Raw genomic sequence first — 13,858 nt, 5'->3', positions numbered from 1 at the left:
GTTTCTCCCACTCCAACTCGCGCACGCGCACGCACAAGCACGTACACGGCGGCAAGGACGGAAGTGATGCCCTCAAGTGCTCCCAGCTGTGGCCTCCCTGGGTTGGGCCAGCGCTAGGCTGTCACAGGTTCCCTGAGGCTCCACACTGCCCAGTGACAGCAGGCGTCAGAAGGGAGACTAGAGCCACCGTCTGCGCTGAGCGGAACAGCTTTGGCTGTGAGCTCTTGCAAAAGACACCCCCTGAGACCATCCGGAGACCAGGGGAGGACACCCTGCTCTCTCCGAGGTCTCCAGTCAAGTGAGGTGACAGGGGCCTGGCTCAGGAATGCGGGTGCCCGGTGACCAGAGTTCTAGGTTCTGTATTGTCCTGTGACCGGGCAAGTGACATCACGTGGGCAAGGTTCCGTGACCTATATGTTTTCCTTTCGGCAGGCTTCCCCGGAGACCCCCTCAGGGCTTTGGACCGACACCCCCCACCCCCCATAAACCGTCCAAGTTTTCCGACTCAGCTTTCCCCCAGGGCTTCCCCTTCCGCGCCACCAGGGTCCCGGCGTTCAGGAGAGGCGAGTTAGACCTGTGTCTGCCTGATGGGCTGATTGGCCCGGCCAAGCCAACGTGTCCTGGGGGTGTGAAGGGGAATCCCCAGGGGAGCCCAGTGTTGGAGGGCGCCCCCTTCCGGCTACCCAGCACAGCGCACCCGCTCCCGCGAGCCGCCCTCCAGCATTTGGCCTGCCTGGGAAGCTCAGAAGGGGGGCGTGCAGGCAGGCGGGCAGGCGGGCAGGCGGGCTGGCGGGAGGCGGCTGAGGGCTCAGCAGGGAGAGTGGTCCGTGCCAGAGGGCGGGCGCGCGGGCGGGCGGAGGGTGGAGGGGGCTGAGCCCCAGGCCAGCCAGGGGGCCCGGGGCTCGGCGGGCCCGGAGGCCCGGAGGCCCGGAGGCCCGGCGCGGGCTCTTGAGGCTCCCTTAGGCCGGCTCTCGCGTCTACGGCCATACCACCCTGAACGCGCCCGATCTCGTCTGATCTCGGAAGCTAAGCAGGGTCGGGCCTGGTTAGTACTTGGATGGGAGACCGCCTGGGAATACCGGGTGCTGTAGGCTTTTGCTTTTGCTTTGATTCTCATGATTTTTTCCGCCTGCCCCATCCTCCTCCCTTTGGAGGCGTGTGTGGGGGGGAACCTCCCGTCCCCCGGGGCTACTCTTGGAATTCAACCCTCACCCCCCATCGCGCGCCCCCTTCCTTCCCTGCCCAAAGTTAGGAAAAGGGGTCTCGCGCCTTCCTCGCAGCTCCCCGGCTTCGGCTTCGGGATCGCAGGGGCGTGTGTGTCCGGTTCTCCCCCACAGGTGGAAGCCCCCAGCGCTCTTCCGGGGATGGGGATGGGGATGGGGATGGGGATGGGGATGGGGATGGGGATGGGCATGGGGATGGGCATGGGGATGGCATGGGGATGGGGATGGGGATGGGGATCGGGGGCCAATAGGCGCCGCACAACAGGGGGAACGGATCGAACCCCCGCTGCTGCCACGGGGAGGTAGCTCCCCAAACTGCTAAGGGAACCCCGCGGTCTCCGCCAGGGGCCCGGGCCGACCCTCGCGTTTTGCCATCCCCAGGGGGCTTCGTCCTACCCGTTGGCGGTGGACACCCCCTTCCGCACTTCAGGCTATCGCACCCCCAAGGGAAGGCGCCGCCCTGCCCCGCATCTTTGGCAAGCTCAGGAGATGGCATTCCCTGCCTGCCGGGTGCCCTAGGCTTTTCTCATGGTTACTTTGTGCTTGCCCAAGATCGCCCCCTTCCGTCCCCGCCTCCCTCCGGGCCAATGCAGGGCCCTGTGGCTCACTAGGATGCCCGCCCCGCTTCCTGCCACGCTGCAGCACTCCCGCCTCCCCACCCCCAAACACCCGCCCTGGGCCCAGGAGAGTGGCTGGGCCACTCCCAACCTGGCCTTGGCGATGTTGGGGGTGGGGGGCACCCCTGGGTCTACTCTGGGATCCCACGCCCAGGAGCCTCCCCACACCCACCCCACACCCACACCCACACCCGCCCCGCCCCTGCCTCCGCCCCCGCCCCTGCCACCAAGACCTCCACCCCCAATCAGGGAAAGGTGTCTCCCGCCTTACAGAGGGCACCCCTGGCTTGGAGGGATGTGTGTCTGTTACCCTGACTAGGGGAACAGGCTCCAGCGGGTTTGGCTCAGTGGACAGAGCGCAGGCCTGAGGATGGAAGCGTCTCGGGTTCCACTGGGGTCAAGGCCACTTACCTCCCTTGCAGGCTGGATCCCTCCCAGCGCCCCCAGGGTGCCTGCGGGAGGCAACCAATCCAAGTGTCTCCCTCACATCCATGTTTCCCTCTGCCTCTCAGGGCCTCTTCCAGTCTCCCTAAGAAGCAATGGAAAAATATCCTGGCAGAGGATTAAGATGGATGGATGGATGGATGGATGGATGGATGGATGGATGGATGGATGGGTGGGTGAACGTGGAACAGCAATACACTCTAGTGGGAATCTGACATCTGGCTCTCCTGGGTCATCTTCATCCCGTGGGCACAGCGCCCTCCGTACCCACCCTCAACTCTGGGCCCACTCTGACTGCCGGGGGTCTGGTCTCTAGCTCCCGGACAGGGTTCGCAAGAAGTTGGACTAGTCCAACTGAGCCTCCATGACCTCCTCACCTTCTCCCGGTTGCAGCTCTGATAGGCAGCGCCCGGTGTCCGGGCCGTTATAGAAAACTGCCTGGGTCTCACTCACCACGGCAGGAAAACCCACCATAAAGTCATTTTCCCCCCTCTGGTGGTACGAACCAAAACGTTGACCTCTTGCATCCAGTTTTGTTTTCTGTGGTCACATCGCCATTGCTGCCAGTTTAATAAAGATATCTTTAGTGGGTGCCACAGAGGTGTTTCAAGTGAAGCCTTGTGGCGGATGCATTTTGTTTCCTGCAGAAATCAGCAGATGAAATATTGTATTCTTGTTTAACTTCATGCAGGTCTGACTGTTGTACCGTAATTCATCGAATGAGACACAAGATGCCTTACTGAGCCAATTAATTAGGAGTCGTTTATTGCTCGAGGCCCAGAGGGAGGTGTCTCTTCCAAATCTCTCAGCACCACATACAGGAAGTCTCCGTATTTATACTTTCCGAGCCCCTTTGCTTGCAGATATTACAAAGGGCTCTGTGTGAGTTCTTGTTACAGACAGTTGTAACCTTGAATACATAATGAGTTGTGGGCTTTATCTCCAGTGTGCGGCCTGCAGAGGCAGCCGATCAATGTGTTCTCTCACTTGGCATAGGAATATGGGAATTACTATCAGTATTAGTCTATATTAATCTATTATATTGGATGGCTAGCTTGCAAGGTTCAGACAGTTAATTTTATCTTTTTCTATTATTTGAACTAAAAACAAAGTTATTTTACAGAATAACAGACTGTTTTAAAGTGACAGAGTTTACAGGACAAGGGACTATCTAACAATAGCAGAGAATTCAAATAGCAGTTTTAAGCTAGATGGAGGTTACTATGCTTCATGACTTTGCAGCTGTGATTATTCAAAGGATTCTGCTGTCCATAAAGTGTTGCTTACAAATTCTGGCACAGACCTAGCAGGTGTGGCTCATTGGATAGAACGTCAGCCTGTGGACTGAAGAGTCACAGGTTTGATTCCTCCCAAGGGCACATGCCCAGGTTGTGGGCTTAATCCTCAGTGTGGGGCCTGCAGAGGCAGCCGATCAATGTTCTCTCTCACCATTGATGTTTCTATCTCTCTCTTCCTCTCCCTTCCTCTCTGAAATCAATAAAAATATATATTTTTAAAAAAATCCTGGCACAGTATTCAAAGGATTTGGAATTACTGACATCATATACCAGGCATGCAACATCACAAAGATCTCAGCCTCAGTCAGAAATTCCTTTTCTGAGATATCATGCAACAAGTATTTATTGTTGGAGAGTGGGAATTTTTGAGCACTCCGGAGAGGCCGTGGACTATACCCCAGATAGAGTTGCCAGTGTTGACACCAGGCCAGGCCTGGAGATATGGCTTCATGGCCCCTTCCCCCTGCACCTCACAAAATAGCCTTGCTATATAGAACACTGTCAGCTTTCTGAAGAACAGGATGACCCTGTGAGTAACATGGTCGTCATCGGTATAATCTTGATGTTACTTGGGAAAAACTGTTTTGTCTTAGGATTGCTTGTTCTGCAAAAACAGGGTGTGGTTAATGTGCTTAAAAGTGGTCCTACACCAAGGGTCGGGGTGCTCTCTGACCTACCTATCTGGAAGGCAGATCAGCCGCCGGCCGGCAATAAAGGTTCCCTAGATTTTAATTTGGTTTGGACTCCAGTGGTCTTTACTCACTTTCGCTCCACAACATTTATCGCCCACATACATAAAGTGTTAATCACATAGTAGGATTTGTGATCATCACGAATTTCCTTCTGCTTCATTAAGTTTCTCCCAAGAAGAGCCTGAAGTTTTCCACCCAATTACGTTCCACCTGTCCACATTTCTTTGTCTGTTTTTCCTGAAGGTCTATCTTTTGAACTCTTGTTACTGTAATGGCTGAAGCTTGAGACTCTTGTTCTGTCAATCGTGAACAGCCTAAGTAGCCCAAACACTTGAGGCACCACAGTCCATCTCAACAGGTGGTGAGTGGCCACTGGGAAAGGACTCCCTGGTAGGTTATCCAGCCTCTTTCATTTATACAAACTGTGGGATTCACATCTGGCCCTGAGGTGTGGAAGGGAAAACTTTAAACAAATCTTTCAGCTCATCAGGTGACAAAGCACAGCCTCCAGCACATCATGCTTATCAAAGGCGCTGGAGAAACAAATGTGCCCGTGACCTAACCCTCTAACCCTCCGGGGAAACAAATAAGCCCTGTGATCTGCAAGCATGGGAATAACACTCAGGTGTCAAACCCAGGTCATCCTCACAACCAGACCTCAAAGCACAGTCCTAGCAGCTTCCTGTCACCCTCTGGGTAAACCATGTGTGTGGAAAAGAATCAGCCACACCATCACCTCTGTTTTCTGACTACATTCTGGACCCGGTCCAGAGCCTTGGGAGCTGGTGGGGCGTTGAAATAAATCTCTGAAAGTAGCGGAGCTCAGCCTCACTGAGAGTGCATCCCTGCCCGATTGGGTATTTTAAATAGTTTGAGGAAGAGCTTTACCACTTCCTTCTGGGGCCGCAGAGCCCTGAGGCTGAAGAACAGCTCTCTGGGCACAATAGAAGGCTCTGATATGTTCTTCTGATTTTTAAAAAATATATATTTTATTGATTTTTACAGAGAGGAAGGGAGAGGGACAGAGAGTTAGAAACATCGACCAGCTGCCTCCTGCACCCCCCCACTGGGGATGTACCCGCAACCAAGGCACATACCCTAGACTGGAATCGAACCTGGGACGTTTCAGTCCGCAGGCCGATGCTCTATCCACTGAGCCAAACCGGCTTCAGCTCTTCTGATTTTTTTTGCTGAACATTCCACGCAGGTTTCTATGTCAGTGTACTGGTTCATAACAGGAAGGATGGTGTCCGTGCTACCATGTTCCACTAGATCGGACTTGTTTCCAGCCAATGTCAAAGGCAACCTGCTTCCTCTGTCTGTTCTTCCATTGGTGAGAGGAATCCACCGAGTGTGCCCTTATCAGTAGAATGCTAGTTGTTAACAATGAGCTATTCGGATGACGTCAGCCTGTGATATTTCTTGATGAAGTTGTTCATCATTCTGTTCTGCTTCTGAGCAATCTCGGTGTGTGCTGGAGCTCTGGCGACATCAGCTGGAATAGTGACTTCTGCCCCGGGAGGACCCTCCTCTGGGAGTTCTTCACTGACCAGAGACATAACCAGTGATGTCCTCCCAACTCGAGGTTCTCCCACCAGCAGGATCCACACGTCTTTCTTCATGTCAGCGGTGGCGGCGGCGGCAGCTCCTAGGGGCCGGGCTGGCATGCGTAGAGCGGACTCCTCTCGCCAGGAGTGCCCACTCCTCGGCACTGCTCTCCCCATGCTGCCGGCTCTGCCTGCCCCCCTGGAGCCAGGGCCCCAGGCCCACCAGGACACCTCCTCTGCTGCAAACCCCCATTTTATAGATTTTCACAGGAGGGGTCTATTTGCTTCAACAAGTAGCATCTATCCATACCCTACCAGTTACCTGGCAACCTGAGGCAGCTGACACCGGTTTCTGATGAAGGTGACACGTCCTTGGCCCGCTAGGTGCTTAGCCCCCCCGGGTGCTGGCAGCCTTAGGAAGGCAGGGTCACATCTGCAGGTGGGGCGTGGGGGTCAGGACCATCGGGATCCTGAAGGTCACTGTGGTGTGAGAGGCCTCAGGAGGGTGCTCGTGCCTCAGCCCGAGGAAGAAGTGGAGGCAGGGTGAGGGGAGGCGAGGAGGGCAATGGAGACGGCCTTCAAAATGCATTAAACCTAGAATTCCATACAAGTCAAGACAGCGATAAACCGGAGTGGAATGAGTACCCTCAGACACGTGAAGGTTCAAAGCTTTCGCTCCCACCCTCCCTGCCATTAGGAGCGCTAAGCGGTGGGCTCCTGTGAGTTCACCAGGGACAAGGGGGCCGGCTCCTGGGCCGGCGGCTCTGAATCCCGACTGGGGACCGCCTTCCTTGGCTCCTGGCCTTTGGGTGCCTCCTCAGAGACCCACATCTCTCACACTCCTTTCACGTGGCTGGTTCAGGGTAGCTAACATCTGACGTGGTGGAGAGATGGTGTGCAGGCAGTAATGCGTGGTCTGCCGCAGCGGCCTGCCTGGGAGGGTCTGGAAAAATGGACATTTTAGCAGTATGCTACCCTCGATGCCGGAGAACTAGGGCCAGGGCTAGTTAAGTCAGGCTGCCCTCCGCTGAGGAAGCAATGCCTGCCTAGGACTGCGCGACCAGCCCTCCTGCAGTGGCCCCGAGCTCGGTGGTCTACCACGTCCCCCCTTTTTGTTCACATTCAAGCATCAGGCTGGACACAACCCTCCTTGGCCCCCCAGTCCAGGACAGGTGTTATAGGCGGTGGGACGGCACCAGTGTCTGGCCTGCGGGGTCACACGGGACCTGGGCTCAGCACCTCAGTGCCTGGGTTCTGGCTGGGAGAGAATTCAGAGCCGACTCCAACTGTAGGAAAACATTTATTTGGAAAATCAGAGACAGAAGCAATTCCTAAAAGAAATGGGCTCAGGAAGCAAGCTGTAGAGGTAAAAGGGCCCTTGGAGCTGGGGCGTGAGGGAGGTCATGGGAACTCGCCTTGGCGGACAGGGGAGGGAGGGAGGGGAAAAGGCAGGGTCCTGTTCCCTGGAGGGAGGCGCTGGGTCCTCCGTCCTAAGGGCTCTAAGGGTGCAGACTTCAGGGGAGTCCCAGGCAAGATCTCAGTAGGACAGTCAGCAGCTTTCCTGGTGTGTCCTTTCAGGGTCATGGTCTCCACCACGGTCAGCACCAGGGCAGGGGTCAGCACCAGGGCAGGGGTCAGCACCAGGGCAGCTGGGCCTGACGGCAGCCGCGGGGTCACTTGTCTGGTTTTGCTGCTCTTCTGGGCCTGGAGCTGAACTACCACTGAGGCCCAGATGTTACCTCTGGGGAGGAAAGGTCAGGGGTCCAAACGCAGGAGCAGCGACCTGCTGGGGAGGAAGGTCACGGGGTGTGTGTGTGGGGAGGTCCCTACAATTGACTGCCGATCCCGGGACCTGAGCCTTCCCGCCCCGGTGACCAGTACCTGCCCCGGTCCTGGCTCGCTCACGCCCGTCCCGCTGTGCCCACAGAACTACCCCACTCCCTAGCCCACCCCCCTGAGCGTCGGAGGGCCCCGCTCCGCCCCCAGCGCCCTCGCGCCAGGAGGGACGGGTGCGCAGGAGAGCGCTTCGCGAGCCCTGCCCCGCCTCCGGGGCCCGGCAGATGCGGCAGCCTTTCCTTTCCTGAGGAAGCCGGGCTCCGTGACCGACAACTCCTCCGGGACGGCCGCCCGCGGCGCCGCCCACCGGATGCGCCCGCCCGGGCCCCGACCGGAAGTCGCCAGGCCGGCTCGCTTCGCCCGGCGCGCACAGACGTCACTGCCCCGCCTCTGGCTCCGCCCCCTCCAGGCGACCCGGAAGTTGTACTTGCGATCCTGCGTTCCCTCTCCCACAATACCCTGCGCTCTTTCTTTCCAACTTGCCGGCACGGTGCGTTCGCCCGCTCGGTGGTCCCGGCCATCGGGCTCCATCCTCCCCCGCGGCGGCGCTGCCCAGGCCGGCGGGCTCTCCTAAGCTGGGCCGGGCGTCGGAGTCCCGGATGGGAGCCCGCCCGGCGCTGAGGGCTCGCAGCTGGAAGAGGGTGGCCTAGGGCCGGCGCGGGGCTCTCGGGGCGGGGGCGCCGGTAGGGTGGAGGGCTTAGCTCTGCCCGGCCTGGGGCGCGGGGCGCGCGGGGCGGGCGGGCGTGGCCGTGCCCTCCCCACTGCTCAGCTTCCTTGTCGCCTCGCTTTAGATGGCTCCCGCCAAGAAGGGTGGCGAGAAGAAGAAGGGCCGCTCGGCCATCAACGAGGTGGTGACCAGGGAGTACACCATCAACATCCACAAGCGCATCCACGGCGTGTGAGTACCCCGCCCGCGGCGGGGAGGCCGGCCGGCCGGCCGGAGCTTCTCTTGACAAACGCGGCCTGCGCTCGGGCGCATTGCGGTGCGCAGGGTCAGTGCCCCGCTGGAGGGACCGGCGGAGGCGCGAGGTGGAGGAAGGTTCCTGGGAGGGCGGCCGGGGCGCCGTGCTCCTCGTCCCCCTCGGAGCGTGGGATTGGCTCCCACAGGCGTGGGCAGGCGAACGATGCTGTGCGAGTGGGCCGATCGGGCGTGTCCCTCCCAGGGTATGGGCACCTGGCCGGGTTGTGTCGGTTCTGACCCACACCAGGACGGGTAACTGATGCTGGCCGAGGTGAAGGGAGGGAGCCAGGAGGAGAAGGCGTGGCGGGACCTGCAGGGCAGTGTTGGCGGGAGGACTCGCCAGGCACTGGAATGTCGGGAGCGATTTTGAATGTTTGACTATCCCCTGGGGTTGGTTTTTAGTTCTTACGATTAGAAGGTTTTCCGCTTCCTGCTTACCGCTGGTAAGGGAGAGCAGACCTGAATGCTGTTTGGAGTGGCTCTGAAAGCACATGTCACAGGGCAGACAGGACTCGGGCACAGCCTGTGGAGCAGAATTTCTTGCACGTGTCTGGGCAGCCTCGCTGGGACAGCGCATTTTTCCAGGGGCTCAGATGTGCAGCCTCGTGGGCACGGGGCGGCTGTCAGCACTGCACTCCCAGCCTAGGGGCACCCTGGCCTTCTCTGTTGGGGGTCTCTACAGGGCTTCCGGGGCCTTTTTGTGCATTGATGTTGCTTCTGAGTAACCGCGGGCCCGGCCCACCACCCCTTCACTCATTTTGAGCTTTATTCTTACCAGGCTCTTGTGAGCTGGGCACTGCCAGCGGCTCTTGCAGGTTTAGCAGGGAACCCAAAGGTCCCACTTTCCCAGTTCCCTTACCGGAGGTTAGACAACCAACGTTGAGATGTAGATGGTGAGACGTGCGGAGTGACAAAGGCCACCCCAGTAATAGGACATTTGAAAAGTAAGGCGGGCCATTGCAGGCGAGAAGTTTTTCAGGCATTTTGTGCTTTGTTACAAAGCCCTAAGCAAAGGCCTATGTGGTACTGAACGCTTTTCCTTCTCGGTCTTGGTTGAGTCCCAGGACTCAGTCCCTCTGTCTCTACGTGGGTGTTTACATCTCACTCTGCACGGCCCCAGCCAAACGGGTCCGCGCCGCCCCGCAAAGGAGCACGGCCTCTTGGCTCTGCCTCCCCTCTGACCCAGCCTGGGTCCCGGCAGCATTCTCTGTCCTCTCCTGGTTCCCTTCACAAACCCTGGCGTGTCCTCACCTCCATTGGCTCCCATCTTACTCAGAGTGGAATCCAAAGCATTTGCTGTGGTTGCATGTGGACTGGCCACTTAGTTTCCTGGTCACACCAGGCACGGGTCTGGTTGGGGAGCTGGCTTGTGTCGCCCCCGCCCCGCCCCCTTAGCTGCTTTCCTCGCACACCCTGCTTGGCCGCCTCAGCACCTTCAGCTCGGGGCCCCATATCTCCGTGGACATCTTATTCAAACCTGCAGCCCATGCCAGTGCTCTGCCCTTCCCTAGTTCCCCTTTCTGTCACACTTGACACCAGCTGATGCGCTCCAGAGGGTCGCCTACAGGATCTGGAGAAGGGATTCTTCCACACCCTGGTGTGGTTTCGGCACCTTTTGTTCCTGATGGTTAGGGTTGTGAGGAGTGGTGTGAGCTTGCTTGTGGAAGTAATCAGGAGCTGGTGAGAGTGGAGGAGGGAGCGGGGGAGACATGGTCAAGCGGCTGTGGGGTGGGTGAAGAGCCGGATTTTTTGTGGGTCGTGGACCTTATCGGAGGTTTAGTGCAGAATGAAGTCCCTGTAATGGCTCCGTTTGCCGCTCTTACTGCATCCAGTACGTTTGCCTCATCTGACGGGAAGGAGCACCTCTGAGGCCGTTGGGTTACGGAGGCGAGCCATGGACAGGGCCCCTCTGACCGTCATGCTGTGAACACCCTTTATTTATTATTATTATTTTTTAAATTTCTTTATTGATTAAGGTATCACATATTTGTCCTCATCCCCTCTCTTTATTTTTTTTTTAATGTTTTTATTTCAGAGGGGAAGGGGGAGAGACAGGAAGGTCAGCAACTCTTCAGACTGTTCTCTCTGCACCCCACTTGGAATGGCCTACACATGTGTGACCACTTCCGCCTGTAGTAAAAGTGTTGCTTTTTTCACGTCTTTAAGTAAAAGCATACAATTTAAATGGATGCCTTTATCCTTATCTAAACAGCACGCTGAAGGTGCCGGCGGGACTTAATGATGGTGCCTGGCACCTCCCAAGAGCTCCGTAGCGTTGATTCGACCTCAGGTACTTGGTAGGGGCTCTGTGCACTGCAGGCCTCTGCTCTCAGCACACACCCGGGCAGGGGCTCTGTGCACTGCAGGCCTCTGCTCTCAGCACACACCCGGGCAGGGGCTCTGTGCACTGCAGGCCTGCTCTCAGCACAGGCCCCTGCTCTCAGCACAGACCACACACCCGGGCAGGGAACTTAAATTCGTGCTGAGTGGGCTCCAAAAACATGCTCTAAGTGTGACAAATCTACTTACCATATTCCTATGGTGTACAGTGTTACATGTTTTATGTTGAAGTATGTTCCAATGTCATTCTTAGATTATATTTTCTAGACGGGATAGAGTTTGGAGGTGCTTTTGCTTATCAGGAACGGGTTGGCCATTGTGTATGTTAGCGTTACTTAGGGTCCTGTGCAGAGCCCTCATCTTCCGTCACTGAAAGGGGGCACTTCCTGTTACACCAGTTGCTGGTAGAAAAAGGATTCTGCCTTGTTAAAGTTTTTTTTTTTTTTATGAAAATAGGACATTCGGTTTAATTTTGTGCTCCTCTAATTCATTTTTACTTATGTTTGAATCTAAGGGGTTTCAAGAAGCGTGCCCCTCGAGCACTCAAGGAGATCCGGAAATTTGCCATGAAGGAGATGGGGACTCCAGACGTGCGTATTGACACCAGGCTCAACAAAGCTGTCTGGGCCAAAGGAATAAGGTGTGAAGTTATGTGTTATAAGAGTTAAAATTACATCAGCTTAATCCACTTACTCCGAACCCTGTGTATGAGCTCAGTGATCGCTGATGCATATCCAATGTAATAAAAGGGCCGTATGCAAATTGACCCTAATGGCTGAATGACTGCTTGACCAGTCACTGTGAGGTGCACTGACCACCTCTCAGTCCCTTTCCCCAGCCCGCAGGCTCCCATTACCTGATGGCAAAAGGGAACGGGGTGGGGGGCGCATGGCGCCAGGCCAAGGCCCCACCCTGCAGGTCACCCCCACACAGGGCGACCTGCGCAGGGGCAGGGCTGGCCAGCAGGCAGGAACAGCCGACCTCCTGGTTCCTCCTCCCGGCCAGCAGGCTCAGCTCTCCCAATGGCCAACGGAGAGGTGGGGGGCTGGGCGAGGGGCCGGCTGAAGATGGCCTGATCACAGGCCAGGCCTAGGGATCGTATCCAAGCACGGATTTCGTGTGCTGGGCCTCTAGTGGGATTATAAACAAATAGTAAGGCAGTAACTCACGGGGGGCGGGGGGGCGTCTGCAGAGAAGCCTTTGGATGTAGTATTTGTAATGAGGCCCAAATGGGGCCAGCAGTGCGGGGCTGGTAGGAGCGTTGCACGAAGAAGAGATGTGGTGTGATCTGGGAACAGGTTGATGAAGGTGGAAGTCAAACAAGTGACCTGAAGGACAGGAGGAGGATGGAGAGTTAGGCAGGAGGCAGATCAGGGGGAGTCTTGTAGGTCGTGGCAAAGAGTTTGGCTTTCTCTCTAGAAGCCACTGGAGCACTGGTTTTCAACCAGAGGCGATTTTTCCCCCCCTTCCCGGGCACATAGTTGGTATCACTGGTGGGGTTGCCACAGGCCAAGGGTTCTGGAAACATCCTAAAGGGCACACAGCAGCCTCCACCACAAAGAATCACCCAGCCCCAATGTCAGTAGAGCTGAGGTTGAGAAACCCCGCGTATAAGCAGGAGGGTGTTTTTGCTGTGAAGGACGACGAAGGTGCCAGTGTGGAGGTGGGACCAACTGAGGGCAGTGAAGTGGCAGGGGCTGGGCGATGGTATGAGCTGGTGTGGGTGACAACCCGAGAGCAGCCTGCAGTGGGCCAGCAGTCAGAGTTCAGCAGAAATGATCTAACACGGGAGCCGCCAGTGATGGCCCCTTTGAGGTAAGTGGGAGTGGGTCCTAGAAGCCAGGAGAGTCCGGTGGGAGGACACTTCACCTCCTCACCAGCGAGGAGGGCCTGCGTGCCTGAGCAGGGAAAGCACCCTCGTAACCCTCCTGTGCCGAGTGTGGACTGCGGAGGGTGGTGCTCTCCAGACTGACGTTTCAGACAAAGCCCATCACCACGGTGTCTGCCGGTGGCCGAGAGGACCTGGCAAGTGGGCTCATTTCCGCGTTGGTCTGGGGGCCGTGCCGCTGCTCGTCGGATGGGAAGCACGGTACAGAAGTGGTGGCTGTGTCATGACAGCGCTGACCTGGCCAACATGTTGATGTTTCTTATTAGGAACGTCCCATATCGTATCCGGGTCCGTTTGTCTAGAAAACGTAACGAGGATGAAGACTCGCCAAACAAGCTGTACACGTTGGTCACCTACGTGCCTGTCACCACTTTCAAAAGTAAGTCTCGCCCTTCCACGGAGCTGCCGGCGGGAAAGACTGGGCGGTGGAGGTGACCGTCTTCTCTCCTTTTGCAGATCTGCAGACCGTTAACGTGGACGAGAACTAATGCTGATGGTCGAATAAAGTCATACAACTGCCTTGGAGGTTGGTTTTCTGTTTCTGACGGCAACGTGGTGTTTGTAACCTTAAAGTAGTTCCCAGTTACCGAGTCATTTGGAGCGGTTTCTTTAATACTATCTCTGTCTCCCTTTTCCCAGCCCCTGGAGTTTCCGAGTATTTAGACAGGCCTAAGCAGGGTTTTCTAGGTAATTTTGCCATGTAGCCTGGCTTTAGGACCCTGCAGGTAGTTGGACATTGGAGGTGCAGTGGTTAGTGCTTTTACGTGCATGTTTCGTTGATTCTAAAAGATAAACATTTTCCCAGAAACTGGCATGTAGAACTCGGTTGCCATTGGCCAGTTTTCATTTTAACAAACTGAAATGATGCAGTTCATAGCATCTTAGGTGTAATGTGTATTGATAGAATTGTCAAGAGGTACAGAATTGTCTTCTAAAATGATATTCTGATGGGGTCAGGTTTATGTTTAATTTAATGTACAGTTAATGTTTTAGCTCACTTGTAACGGCCCCA

The 13,858-nt window shown here is 56.4% G+C and overlaps 1 protein-coding gene, 1 non-coding gene and 1 pseudogene across 2 annotated transcripts; 2 read left to right on the top strand and 1 right to left on the bottom strand.

Annotated features, from left to right (window-relative positions):
• Positions 1–975: 975 nt before the first annotated feature.
• Positions 976–1,094, top strand: LOC129151950 (5S ribosomal RNA). The gene has a single exon (XR_008558657.1). It is a non-coding gene; the product is annotated as a 5S ribosomal RNA (ribosomal RNA).
• Positions 1,095–2,830: 1,736 nt separating this feature from the next.
• LOC103296822 (mitochondrial Rho GTPase 1-like) lies at positions 2,831–5,998 on the bottom strand (annotated as a pseudogene).
• A 2,081-nt stretch (positions 5,999–8,079) lies between these two features.
• Positions 8,080–13,436, top strand: RPL31 (ribosomal protein L31). Its single transcript, XM_028128173.2, has 5 exons — positions 8,080–8,147; positions 8,449–8,555; positions 11,473–11,598; positions 13,113–13,225; positions 13,303–13,436. Exons 2-5 carry the CDS (start codon positions 8,449–8,451, stop codon positions 13,332–13,334), a joined length of 378 nt encoding a protein of 125 aa, XP_027983974.1. The 5' UTR covers positions 8,080–8,147; the 3' UTR covers positions 13,335–13,436.
• Positions 13,437–13,858: the final 422 nt, after the last annotated feature.

The sequence above is a fragment of the Eptesicus fuscus genome, chromosome 16 (genome assembly GCF_027574615.1).
Source record: "Eptesicus fuscus isolate TK198812 chromosome 16, DD_ASM_mEF_20220401, whole genome shotgun sequence".
NCBI classification, from domain to species: domain Eukaryota; kingdom Metazoa; phylum Chordata; class Mammalia; order Chiroptera; family Vespertilionidae; genus Eptesicus; species Eptesicus fuscus.
Note: the sequence above shows the minus strand (reverse complement) of the source record. Positions and strands in the feature narration are given on the sequence as shown.

Coding starts and splice junctions, on each gene's coding strand:
- RPL31 (XM_028128173.2), top strand. CDS start 8,449: ATGGCTCCCGCCAAGAAGGGTGGCGAGAAGAAGAAGGGCCGCTCGGCC. Junction 8,556..11,472: donor CACAAGCGCATCCACGGCGT/GTGAGTACCCCG, acceptor TTTGAATCTAAG/GGGTTTCAAGAAGCGTGCCC. Junction 13,226..13,302: donor GCCTGTCACCACTTTCAAAA/GTAAGTCTCGCC, acceptor CTCCTTTTGCAG/ATCTGCAGACCGTTAACGTG.